The sequence below is a fragment of the Copadichromis virginalis genome, linkage group LG15 (assembly GCF_057382275.1).
Source record: "Copadichromis virginalis isolate Kocher_CV1m ecotype Utaka linkage group LG15, C_Virginalis_male_GT1.1, whole genome shotgun sequence".
In the NCBI taxonomy this organism is placed as follows: domain Eukaryota; kingdom Metazoa; phylum Chordata; class Actinopteri; order Cichliformes; family Cichlidae; genus Copadichromis; species Copadichromis virginalis.
The window spans coordinates 40,002,559-40,015,773 of NC_140632.1; the positions used below are offsets into that span (position 1 = coordinate 40,002,559).

The 13,215-nt window shown below is 44.2% G+C and overlaps 2 protein-coding genes across 4 annotated transcripts in view; one reads left to right on the top strand and one right to left on the bottom strand.

The window, feature by feature from the left end:
* Positions 1 to 2,297, top strand: part of spata1 (spermatogenesis associated 1) — a 5,770-nt gene extending 3,473 nt beyond the window's left edge. For all 3 annotated transcript variants that reach the window (XM_085433341.1, XM_085433343.1, XM_085433342.1), the window contains exons 7-13: positions 76 to 241; positions 321 to 381; positions 516 to 627; positions 699 to 824; positions 949 to 1,124; positions 1,905 to 2,003; positions 2,133 to 2,297. In XM_085433341.1, coding sequence (XP_085289467.1) covers positions 76 to 241; positions 321 to 381; positions 516 to 627; positions 699 to 824; positions 949 to 1,124; positions 1,905 to 2,003; positions 2,133 to 2,288 — 896 coding nt within the window. In that variant the 3' untranslated portion in view covers positions 2,289 to 2,297. The remainder of the gene's footprint in view (positions 1 to 75; positions 242 to 320; positions 382 to 515; positions 628 to 698; positions 825 to 948; positions 1,125 to 1,904; positions 2,004 to 2,132) is intronic.
* Positions 2,298 to 2,471: 174 nt separating this feature from the next.
* Positions 2,472 to 10,949, bottom strand: ctbs (chitobiase, di-N-acetyl-). The gene is made up of 7 exons (XM_085433346.1): positions 10,752 to 10,949; positions 8,582 to 8,720; positions 7,544 to 7,752; positions 7,084 to 7,255; positions 6,894 to 6,991; positions 6,474 to 6,635; positions 2,472 to 2,942 (listed from the first exon to the last, which is right to left on the bottom strand). Exons 1-7 carry the CDS (start codon positions 10,863 to 10,865, stop codon positions 2,754 to 2,756), a joined length of 1,083 nt encoding a protein of 360 aa, XP_085289472.1. The 5' UTR covers positions 10,866 to 10,949; the 3' UTR covers positions 2,472 to 2,753.
* Between the last annotated feature and the right edge of the window lie 2,266 nt (positions 10,950 to 13,215).

A 13,215-nucleotide genomic window follows, 5' to 3' on the forward strand; every position in this document is an offset into this window, starting at 1 on the left:
CTTGTATTTGATGCAATAAAATGTCTATTTGCTGAAACTCTTAGAAAAGACAGATGCAGGTTTTTCTGCTTACAGATTTCCAGCAGTGTGTGGCTGATTCAGCTCAGGTGAAGGAATTGCCAGAGAAAGAAGAAACCTGCAGAAAGAAGAAACATAACCAAAGAGGAAACAGAGCAGCCAGACATTCAGGAGTGGCGGAGTCCCTGGAGGACAGAGATTCAGGCTTCTCCCTAACAGACGGGTACCGAGCAGCCAGCATACTGACCTAAAAACTTCTTACTCCATGGACACGACTGAAACTACTTGTGTGTGTTTTTCAGGGTTGGGAAATCAAAAGTGGAACACGCGCTGAAGTCCATCAGAAACAATCGAACAGCCAGGGTAACGTGTGACATTTAGAAAAAACACAAAGTATATCTTGGTTACATGATCGTCTCCTTTTCAGTGCTCTTTGTAAAACATGGATCCACAAAAGAAAAACACTTTGCAGGATAATCTTCTGTTTTTCTGTGAAGCTGTCAGAAAGCCTAGCTCCGTTGTCTCAGCCTGCCGTATCACCACCTTCAGGTTTAGACTTGGCCACAGTCACCCATGAAACGGCTGCTTCTCCAGTCCTTCACACAAACAGTAAGCCGGACGTATCTGCAGGCTTTATGCTGATTGTTATTAGTACAACTGACGGGCTTTTTATTTAAAAGGGGAAGAACTAATCAGTGAAATCCAGCTGGTACGGGAGGAGAGAAAGCAGCTGGAGAGGACGCGACAAGAGCTGCTGCGAAAGGGGAAAGACTTGTTAGCCCAGAACAGACACCGCAGGAACCAAGGTCAGCACCAGTCACCAGAGGTTTTTAATTATTCCCCAATCTGAGTTAAAGCGCTAACAATTTAGTGAAACTTTTTTTTTGTTGAAGTTGTTAACCAATTTGTCTCCGTCCTTTTAACATAAAGCACGTGACAGCTGGAAAAAGAAATATTTTGAAGCCAAGAAGGCCACAGCGCCATTGGACGAGAACTTGAGAAACTTGAGACAAGAACTGGAGACGTTTTACAACAAAGTCCTGCATCAGCTGCAGGCCCGAGATAACAGAGCAAAGCCCAGACACCAAGGAAGATCCTCCATGAAGGTACAATCTAACCACACGATTCCCTTCTTTTTTTAAATGCATCTTCAGTATTAATATTAAAGTCTCAGTGGCTCAGTTTCAGGTCTGTACAATGAACCAGTCGTTACTTACACCTTGCTAGTTCTGGGCTGGACCCTCTTTTGCTTTCAGAACTGCTTTAATTCTTTATGCACAGATTCAACGAGATGCAGGAAACGTTCCTCAGAGATTTTGGTTCATATTCACAGTTCTGCAGATTTATTGGCTGCACATCCAGGATTTGAATTTCCTGTTCCATCACATCCCCAAAACAACACTCGGCTAGGCCGTGGTGTTTAAAAAATGATGAAATGGTACTAACAGGGGCCAGTTTCTGACCCTACCATCCGAGCGTTGCAGCAGAAATAGAGTTGAATCAGACCAGGCAAAACTTTTCCAATCGTCTAATGGTTCCATTTTGGTGTAGCCTCAGCGTCCCTCAGGAGCCGCAGCCAGTGTGGCGTTCTTGCTGCTGTAGCCTTCAACCAAGCATATAATAGTTGAAATAATTTGTTGTCTTTCTACCAGCAGTCAGGTAGTAAATGATAAATCATCTTTTTTCCCTATTCTGACGCTCAGTTTGAATTTCAGCAGCTCATTTCGACCTTGCTTACATGCCTAAACGCACCGTTTCTGCCATATGATTGGCTGATTTGGATATTTGTGTTAACGGGTAGTTGAACAGGTGTATCTAATTCAAATGGCCACTCACCCATAAACAGTTTTCCACCCATAAACTTAATGACGGACTATCCCTTACAGAATGAGCTCATCATTCAGATCATGACTGAGAGCCACGAGATTGACAACCTGAAGAGGAAGGTAGAAGATGGCAAGATGAAGCTGGTGACGGAGATAAAGGTAAGTGATGTATGAAAACTGTTAAAATACCTGAGCTGGTTGGTCAAGAGACATATCATCAATAAAATCATCTAATCACGGCACACAGCAGAGCTCATTTTCTTGTGTTTCCTATGAATGTTTTTCTAGTTGAGAAAACAGGCGGCCACTGAGCTCAGAGCCCTGAAGGCTGAGCTGGCTCAGAAGAAGAGTCAGTCATCTCATCCCGGCCTGATGGGAAATACTCCACGGCACGGAGCACAAGTCCAGAGCAGCGCTGCCCAGTTCAGAATAAACTGCACGTGAAAAACCCGTTTTCTGGTTTAATTATTTTGGACTTGAATGCATCTTTCTAATTAGTTATGTTATTTGATTGGACCAAAATAGTTTGCATTGTTTTATAATGTCAATTTAAGTTTGGGTTTCTCAGATGATGTAAACTCTGATGTGCTGAGATAACAAAATTCCACTGCTTACTCTGTAATTTCATTCAAAGATTTATTAGAAACAAGTTTTATTTATTTAAAAAAGTGCATAAATCTCAGTAAGCTCAGTGTAGGGACGTTTAAAGACTGGCTTTCCTTTTTAGAGAATCACAGTTATTTCGCTTAGCAAAGAGGAATGTAACCCAGTCAAAGGCAGAAGCAATAAAAGAAACAATTAACTCTCAAGTGCAAGTATGCCTCGAATACCCCCTTTACTGTTACAAAGGGAGGTGTTGACTTAGTAACAAACAGAGGCGGGCTCTGGGATGGTTTGTCACATGCACAGCTAGCATCCTAAAAGAGCGTTCCACATCATTGTTGTCTGTTGCCTGGCGACCGGATCGTCACTGTAGTCCAAGATGTTGGCGTTCCACATGCCAATACCCCTCAGGCCCTTAGACATCACCGAATCCGCCTTTGGGCAAATACTCTGTGGGTCATCGTACCAAACTTGATGGATCTGTCCGTCCTGGTCCTGAGGAAAGAAGCAACAACATAAATTTGATAATAGCGCCATCTTGTGGTCTGAAAAGATTTGTCCATCCACCCTGAGGGCAAATAGCAGAAATGTTTCTAGTTGTTTCAGAAGGCTAATTCCTTCCGTTTGGGAAGTGACACTGCTGTACTTTAACAGTGCATCCAGATAAACGGCTCTTCCCTGAAATACAAGCGCCACGCAGGCATGAAGCTAGTCAAACTTAAACAAAGAACACAAGCCTGAAGAGATGATCATATCAGTCGAAATCTTGGTTTGCATATTAATATTTGTTTTAAATATTAACTGGAGCTAAACAGTGCACAGATCCTTTCTTGCACATATTGCCTTTTTGGTCCGAGACCTAAAACATTTCTTTTTTTTTTTTTTTTTTTTTCTAAATGACATCAGAAACAGCAGTATGCGACATTACGTGATGGCAGAGCTTCAGTTCATCCTTTGTCATTTTTTTTTTTTTTTTTTTTTTAATAAATAGGACAGGGGGAATGAATGAGAGAAAGAGGGGGAGAGAAAGAAAGAAAACCAAAGAGGAGAAGAGACGGTGAGAAGGGGGGGGAAGAGAGAGAAAAAAAAAAAGAACTCCTGGGTCACCTGTATGGAGAAAAAAAACAAAAAACAAACAAAAACAAACAGAGGAGACAACAAACAACAAAGAGCAACATAATAATAGAGAAAACAAAGCACCATCACAATAAACTAGCTAGTCATAGATATCAGTATTTACTAAGTAATAAACGATATTGTGCAGCACGCAAGATAGACAGCGCACAGTGTGCTTTGAGGCAGCAGCCAAGAAAGCTTTAGTCCGCGTCTGTGAATACCCATGTGTGCATACCTGTGTGGATCAGCATGCTTGCATTCCAAAGGTTTCTCCATGTAATGATCTGCTAGGGAGTGTGGGGGGGCCACAGCCCCGTCCTCCAGGGTGTGAAGCGGGTATGGAGGAGATCAAAACTCCAGACATCCAGAGGCCCCCAGAACACAAGAGACCATGGAAGACCAACAGAGGGGCAGCCGCGCCACTGTCCCAGTAAGAGCTGAGGAGAGTCCCAGATGAGGGCTCGCCCAGCAGCCGCGGAGCAGAAGTCAGGGGGAGTTGCAGTGACGCGCCCGTGAGCTCCGCCGGCCCCCAGCTGCGCCTGAGTGACCGAGCCCTAGGCCGAGAGGCCGGGGGCACCCCACCTCCAAAGGGGCCCGAGCGAGCCCCAGGCCCCAGGCCCCGACAATCGGCCGCCAAGGAGTGAGCCGGTGTGTACCCGGACGCCCACCCCCAGACACAAAGAACCACCAACACACCGACACCTGAGGGAGTCCGCCACCGGCAGGGGAAGTGGTGGTGGGTGGAGATAGGCCTCCAAACCTTGGAGGGCCTGAGGTGTCCCCAGAGAGGTGGCGTCTGATACCCAACCTGACATATAGACACAGACATACAGGCACACACAGACACAAACATCCATTCCCACCCTCATGCTCTCATATGCACTCACTCCACACTCAACCAACGTGGAGACAGACATAAAGAGACGCTGTACACACAATCACACTCCCCAAGCGTACTCTACAAACCGGGTCTAGGTACCCTTGCCCCTGGAGGGGGGAATTGCACCCAGACCCAGGTGGTGTTACCCTTTTCCCTGCGGTGGTGAGAGGCAGACCACCCCGACTCCGCAGCAGCAGGGAGGCCCCACACCCCAGACCGCAGTCGGACGGCCAACTCCTCCTACTAGCCCTCCCGCTCCAGCAGGCCGCAGAGAATGGGGGTGGGAGAAGACTCCAAACCTCCCTCCACCCGCTCATTGTAATGTTGATGCATATGTGTTCTAAGGTGCAATTAAAACCCAGGAGGGCATGGAGCTACCTGCCAAGGAGCAGCAGGTAAGCGCATGGTCCCTCCTGCTAACCCTCAATGACTAAGTGTATTTAAAATTGAGAGGTGGGCAACGACGTCAGGGGTGAGGTATACACCCTGATGGTGATTGGACTCCGTGATTGTGCCCACCCCCAAGATCCTATATGTATGTGTAATGAGAGTGTGAATAATGTGAATGTCTAAGTTGTGGGATAAAATTGAGGCAGAGGCAGCCAGAAGGGGACAGGGGGGGGGGGGGGGGTAGCCTCCTCTGCACCCTGGTGACATACCCCCACTCCAAGGCCCTGCATGTGTGGGTGGTTGTGGTGGAGCGGGAAGAGGGAGGCAGCTGGAGATGGGGAGGGAAGGAAGGGAGGGGCAGGTAACCCCTCCCTGGGGCCAGCTCCCCCGCTGACCCCAGTAGGCACTCCCACCCTCCGCGACCCGCCAGGGAAGGGGGGCCCAGGCCCATCAGACCGGGGCCCAGTGCAGTAGCGCCCCCCGGCTCCACAGAGCCCTGGACAGTCCACCCAACCCCACCACAGAGAAAACTGCACCCACCCCACCAACCACACCTCTTCCAGACTACATAAGATGGTAAACGCCCAGGCTGAGATCTTCCTCCACCTCTCCTGTATCTCCCCCTCCTGCAGAGAGTTCCTGAGAGAAGAAAGCTCCTGCAAGATGTGACCATCCCCCCCACCAGTTGAAGAGCCCCCCAGGCGGCTCGATGCACCGGCGGCACCCTGCTCCAGGGCCGGGCCCCCATGCACCCACCCGCCCACAACCCCGGCAACACACCAACCAGGACCCGAGCCCCCGAGGCCCGGCCCGGGCCCCAGCCCAGAGACGGAGCGCCCCCAGAACCTCACGCCCATCCCGGACCCACCCAGGGGCAGCCAGGTTGCCAGGTCAGTAACCCACGTCCGTCAGCACAGACCCTCCCCTAGCCCTGCTGCACGCAGCCGCGAGGAAACAGTCACCTGAGAGCCAACAGAGCCCCTAACCGGACATGACCGCTACCCCGGGTTGAGCCCCCCAAGGAAGATGCCTCCGGGGAACCCCCCGACGCTCTAAGCCTGTCCCTACCCCCTCACCAATCACAACAGTGAAGGCGGGACCAAACTATGACCCCCCACCCCCACTAGGTGATGGAGCTGATAAAAGGGGCCCAGAGCAATTGATCTAATGTGGTGGCAGAGGCTGTATCAAGACTAATGTAATCTAATAGATAATTTCTATATTGGTTAGAATTAAGATTATTTTTATTTTTCCAGTTCATGAGGACTGTTTTCTTGGCTATGCATAGGGCAGTGAAGATCATATGGGCTATATTCTTTTCTGAAGTGACATTATCTAAGCTGCCCAACAAACACACTAAGGGGGAGGTTGGAATGTTACATTTCAGACATTTTGATAAGTCTTCACATATCTCGCGCCAAAACTTCTGCACTGGTGGACAGAACCAAAGAGCGTGGATGTAATTGTCTGGTGTATTGCCTTGACAGTGTGAGCAGTTGTTGCCTGGAAGCAAAAGAACTAAAACCCAAATATTTAAATGCACATTTAATTTTATAATTAATTGAACACCTTATCCATGCGTTTGTATACTTCAAGAAGAAAAAGGATTTATCCTTAAAATATGAAAGAAAATTGAGCACCTTGTAATTGAAGTAGGGAGCCTGCTGCTCGTCGTCCCAGAGCCTGCCTGACATCGAGCTGTTGACCTGCTCCATGAGCCACTTGTACGGTTTCTGTTTTCCAGCTGCATCGCTGCAAGGAACTCCACGGAAAGGCACTTTCTCTATAGAGCACACGCCCTCCTGGTGTGAGAAAAGAAATGACGGTGTGTTATAATAACAGGCAGGAGTGGCCTCGTATTATATCACATATGGCCCACACTGGGCAAGGTTAGTAATGCTATCGGCTAATAACCTATAAAAATGTCATTATCCCGCCTTTGTTCAGCCTAATGAACAACCTCGTGTCCCCATTCGAGGAGACACCTTTTCACTGGTCTTCAAAAACCTTCAACAACAAACGAATCCTCACTTTTATTTTTTTAATGAACGATCTCTTACCTGGGAAAAGTTGAGGCATGGATAGTCATAGCCGTACCACGGCACTCCCATCACTATCTTCTTTGGACTGATCTTCAGATTCAAATACTGGTCATAAGCTACAAAGAACGACACCGAGTATTTCATGTCATTGTCTCAAGTAGATTTACAACAACATGCCTTTCTCCTGTTCTACTATAAAACCACAAACCTTCGAGTGTCTGACGGAGAGGAGCGTTTGCCATTGCAATGCAGTCGCCGGTGATCTGGCTCTGCTCGTCATAGGACATCACAAACAGCAAGTCGCAGGATTCGGCAATGGTTACGTAATCATAGCAGCGCTTATCAATGCATTTTGGTGACCAAGCGACATCAAATGAGACCTGAGGAATCAGGAAAAGGTAAACATCAACGGGATGATGATTTTAAAATCACTCAGAAAGTGCTCATAGGCCTTTATTCATTTACCCAGTCTTGCCAAAAGACTTTTTATCTGATTTAGTGCTCAGCTCAGATAAAATAATTATAGTGGATGATGTGCTTGTAACGATATAGAAAAATAAGCACGTCCTGTGAAGACTGGTGAAGCTGGGTTTAGTATGGATTTCAAACTGAGAGACTGGCCTTGGAAAAGGACCGTTGTCTCCGAGTGCCCAGTCATTCCGCTTTACCTGAGATCCTGGGATCTCCCTGTGAAACATCTCAGTGGTCTCTTTGACCAGAGATGTTAAGGCATAGTACTCCGGTGAGCCCTCTTCCACAGCTTGTTCAATGTCTATGTTAATCCCGTCCATAAACTGACTCTTGGCCAACATGACCTTGTCTGTTATCCACGCAGTTCTGTTGTCCTGGTCCACAATGTAGGAGAGGGGGACGTCGCCTTTACCCAATAACACAAAAAGATAGACAAATGTACAAAAACCTCAATGAGAAGAAGCACCACATACAGTACCGTGCAAAAGTATTGAGCCACGCCTGGTTTCTTTATATCCAGACTTTCTTGCAATTCATTTAAGTTGTCTTGAGCAACAGTCTTTCTTTGGACATTTGGACGATTGTTCACTCATCAGTCCTTGTATCTGATCGTTTTCAGACGCTGACCTATGAATCACTCGGGCATAAAATGCAGCTAATTCAAGGGATGAACCGGGGTTGTGTCTACACATAACAATCTGTCAGAAAAAAAACAACACATTTTAAATATTATCTTTAGGCACTTTGTTGCCAATCTGTGGCAAAGACGCATAAATTGTTCTAATTTCTTTATCTACAACTATGAATCCAAATTTGAAATTTGTATTTTGCTTCAAACCATCACCAGTATGTAGAGGAGGAGGTCAGGAGAGGTGTAGAGCAGTGAGTGTTGACAGAAAGAAATCGTGTTTAAGAAAGTTCAGGTTTTTTTGCTGAGAAATAAAGGTGGTAATACCGAATATTGACTTTCAAGCTTGTTAGAATTTTAAAAATCTATTTGTTCTTTGTGTATTGTGATTCCATGTATGTTTGCATATGTTTCAATAAATTTCCTATTAAAATAAAAAGTAGTGAGGGGTGCTGCTGTGAACTGAACAGTCACAGGACGTAAATAGACGTAAATGGAAAAATGAAATATGGAATTATCACAACATCAGTGCAAGTACTGAGAGATATTTAGTTACATGTAGGTAAACTCCAGTCAGCTCTTAGTACAATAAAGAAAGTTATCTTACCTTTGAGGACGACCCGTGCGCCTTTGGAGTGAGCGTAACACATGAGCTCAGCATCATATTTTCCAAACGCTGCCACTGTTGTTACCATGCTCCAGTTGTAGGATTTCCATGTCTTCCCACCCACGTCAAATATAAACACCTGAAAACGACGCACACAATTAAAACACATACAGTGGCATAATAGCAAAGCTAATGATGAGGATTTACTGAAAGGTCAGAACTGTTAAGTACTATATGTGTAAAGGAACATCTGGTATACCTACTGAACAGCTGTCTGAAAAAATAAATCAGAAACTGAAGATTAAAGTAGGATTTACTGATTATCTGAGAGTTATATGGCCGAGTGTATAATTTTGTAACCTTATGATGGTGTTCATTGTTGGTCAAGCATCCCCTGAAAACCAGATTTTAACCTCTGGAGACTTCCTGGTTAAATAGGTAAATGTAGACAAATACCACCTCGTTCTTCTGCACTTCTTCTGTACTACTGATGTCAAATAAACTGTTATTGAAACTATTTGCCCGAATCATTTTTGGTCAACAAAATCCTGCATTCAGCAGAGCAAACATATGTTTATAGAAAGCACTTCACTATTTCACAGTGGAACTTTATGAAGCTGAATATATTTAGCTTTAACAGAAAAGCCCCTGGTGCTCCAACAGGGCTTTGATGTGCCTTGTAAATGGGAACTGAAAATACTGTGTTTAGAGTATTGTTCCATCAGGGGCGACCTCCAGGCAGGTATGGACACATTCTTATCAGCACGGAAGAAACAGAAGAGCTAAAAAGTTCTATTTATATGTTTCATGGCATAAAACAACAACAACAACAACAAAATAAAGTGTTGGTGGGATTGTTTTTTTACCCTTACTGGGGAATACTGAAGTTTCCTCAAGCTCCTAAGTAGAAAAAGATTCTGGGGGTGTTTTCTTAATTTTGAATGGCCTGTGGTTAATAGATGCAGCATTAACCACAAGCATAAAATTAAATTAAATTAAATGAACAGACTATGTTACCCAGATTTATATAAACTCAGCACAAACGGTAAGCAAATGTGTGTTTGTGCGATAGCAGAATAAGCTGTTTGGTATTCGTTTTTCATGGGCACAACCCACAAATGCACAAATATCCCTTACAAATGTTTCACCATTTACGAGGAAACAATCATGCTTTTTACTGATATACAACAAAGAAATAATGAACCAAACACAAACTTTAAAGGGCCACATATTCACCGTGTTCTCCTGAGAGCACGTAACGAGAACAGTGTGTGATGATATGGGGCTGGACTGCGATTATCTGGAAACCAATACGAGGTTCAGTGTGTGTGCGGACTATTGAGCTGGTCCCTGGACACACATACGAGCTGGGAGCTCGCCTAACTGGGAGCCCTGTTAGTTTCACCTGAGGATGGTCTCTGAGAGAGAGAGTCAAACAGCTGTCAAACGAATCTGGGCCACGAGCCTTATAGTTTTACACCTGTAAGCGACACTAAAGAGGACTGGTAGTGTCATGTAATTAATATATCCTTAGTGCTTATTTTCTTTATTATATTGTTTTATATACTTTAATAATGAAGGTTTGTAAAGCAAGGCCACTTTTGACTCATAAACTGTGCTCAGCCAGACTGAAAAACAGGACGTTAGTGTAGAAATATACAAGTATATTAATAAATACAGGAAGCCAGACAGAAAAGAGGAACTTGTACCATATAAGGAGTGTTTGTATCGAAACTGTGTGACGTGTAAAGTACCGAAATAACACCTGTATGTGAGACGTTTTTAAATTCTAATGTTAGAGCTTTGGGCTGTGCAGGGCTCTCTCTCTCTCTTCCGGAAGATGATTGAATAAAAAGAATTATAAATGGTTTTGACCACTATGAGTCGGGCTTTCTCTGTTCTATCATGGGGATACTGAGTCACAGCACCAAGCAGCAGCCTTAGCTCATTGCCGTTGTTGCCATTTGTAATCAGAGTAAACCCGCAACGTTTCACCTGTTTCCGATGAGCTTTTACATCAGCAGCACCAACACTTACGTGATTTACGCCACCACACTGTTTGTAAAGTGTCTCAGATGTCTCTGGCTGCGAGCGATGAGCGGAGGGTTCAAAGGTTTTTTGTTTTTTTCGGCCAAGTTTTAGCAGCAACAGGTTGGTCAACTAAGTTTACCTCGAAGTCTTTCTCCTCGCGGATCTGCTGGCAGAGCTCCGGTCTCTCACACGGACACACGCTGGACCTACAGGCGGTCAGGAGCGAGCACAAAATCACAAGAAAGCTCAACATCTTTAGCAGAAAGAGGAAAGTTTTAGCGCAGAGTGAACCCGTGCGACTGTGAGCTGCCCTACGGCGTGCGAGATGGGACAAACTTCTACTGTCATTTATTTGTACAGCTTCAGAAAACAAAGTACTCCAAGTCGCTAGAAAAATTTCAAATAGATATATTTCTATATTACAGAAAAAGCGGGCCAGGCTGCCAACAGAGGTCAAAGTAAACCAGGCAAATATTGACAGATTTGAGTTCAGGGGCAGAACACATATCCAAATGATGAACTCTGATCTAACCTTCCCAATTATGATATGGGTCAATCTGACCCATTATCACCCTCTCTTCCTTTGATCGGTTACACAATGTGTCTTTGTCGCTGCATCAAGTGTTATTCTGTTCGGATCATCATAAAGAACCACATAAATACTTTACAAAGAAACTCTTGAAAGCTTTGATATTTAATGTGAGTCGTCTCTTTTTATTTGCAGGCTTTTGAGGGAACTTAATACAGGTATTTCGAGTGTCGTGCTTCCTTTGGCCTTTTATTTAAAAAATAAAACAAAACAAAAAAACACTATATACAGTACTTCAATTGAGATGGATCCCAGTTATAGTTATCTGTGAAGCCAGATTACAACAACCATGTGTCTTAACCAAAAGTATACATGTCCTAAAGACATAAAGGTCTGAATGGTTTGTTGTAATTGGTATATAGCTGTGCTCCAGTGCTATTGTGACACATCTTTGAAGTAATTTTTTAGTGACATTTATTCTCTAAGATGCATGTAAAACAAGTTTCTAGGACTGTCTTCATTTATGTGTGCAGAATTGTCAAATAATAGCAATATTGTAACTCCTTATCATCAGTGTTTCCTTAAAAGTCCCTAAAAAGTTGATCCAGGGCACTGCATCAAGAGCACTCCCTCACTTTTCACAAAACTCAGCACATGTGAACTAAAATCATCTGTTCATGAACAACAGAAAAGAAGAATTTAAGGATTTTGAAGGCAATTTAACTGGTCGAAATGAGGAGACCTTTACTGTAACAAAGAGATAAGAAAGTAAACATCCAGCAGCTAAGGGAGCAATATCAGCATGTGATGACCTGCACACCATCTGCCAATCAGGCCCGTCACAGGAGAGCCAGCAGATGTCAGGAGTCCAATGAAAACCCTCTGTGTGTACGTGAGGGTGAGGAGGAGGTGTTTGCTCCCAGTGTCACCCTCTGCATGTTGTTCCCAGCAATCAGCACGCTGTGTCCAGTTTTTAGTGCATCTGAATGTACAACTGTCTGACATTTTGGCAAAAGCTAACCTGCTAAAGATGTTGGGCACCAGATGAAACGATGTGTTTTGTACTCGGGGTGTAATAATGTGGCATTACGTGAACATTACAAATTGTGGTGTTTGTTCAAACGTGAAATTTGCAGCTTTTGTTTGGCTTCAAGAACAGCTGGTCATGAGCAAAACACTGAATATCTCTAAAAAGCAAAAATAAATAAATAGATTTAGATGAATTGATGTTTTTTTCTACCCGATTTTAATTATTGAAAATATAAAAATGAGCTGGTGAAATAATTTTGGAATTAATTTTTCTTTAGCAGAGATTCAAATCTACTTACAGTTTTATCCAGCATTGCTGGGCATCGTTATTTATCCATTTATTCTTTATAATTGTATATAGAATAATAATTGCATCTCAACAGTATAAATAACCCTGTAACACTTGGATTAATAATTTTGCACACAGTTTACTCACACAAACGCACACAAAAGTTAAGTTAAAAACAATCAGAGGTGTTGGGGTGGGGGATACCAGATTATTGGAACATGTGAATTGCTTGTAGAACTTCATTTAAAATATTATAAATTTATTGTGTGTACAAGTCAAAAAGGGGAGGGGAGGGGGGCAGACCTGAAATTAGCCTGTGTCTCATAATGGCTGGGAAACGTGACCTCGTCCTCATTCACTGACAGAGACAAATGAAAGCGGCACCAACAAACAGGCCAGGACTTGTTTACACTGGCTGGTATCAGCCTCAGGACTCACACTGAGGGTGATAAGAAGTGTGATGCAGAAGAATAGGTGTGGTGATTTCATTGTCACACTTTGTGTCTGATGCTTGTAGACATGAACCTTTTCCTTTTCCCCTTTGTTAATAATAATGGATTGCATTTATATAGCGCTTTTCGAGACCCTCAAAGCGCTTTACAATTCCACTATTCTTTCACTCTCACATTCACACACTGGTGGAGGCAGCTACAGTTGTAGCCACAGCTGCCCTGGGGCAGACTGACAGAAGCGAGGCTGCCATATCGCGCCATCGGCCCCTCTGGCCATCACCAGTAGGCGGTAGATGAAGCGTCT

Coding starts and splice junctions, on each gene's coding strand:
- ctbs (XM_085433346.1), bottom strand. CDS start 10,865: ATGTTGAGCTTTCTTGTGATTTTGTGCTCGCTCCTGACCGCCTGTAGG. Junction 8,721..10,751: donor GCGAGGAGAAAGACTTCGAG/GTAAACTTAGTT, acceptor CGTCGTTTTCAG/GTGTTTATATTTGACGTGGG. Junction 6,992..7,083: donor TCTCCGTCAGACACTCGAAG/GTTTGTGGTTTT, acceptor CGTTCTTTGTAG/CTTATGACCAGTATTTGAAT.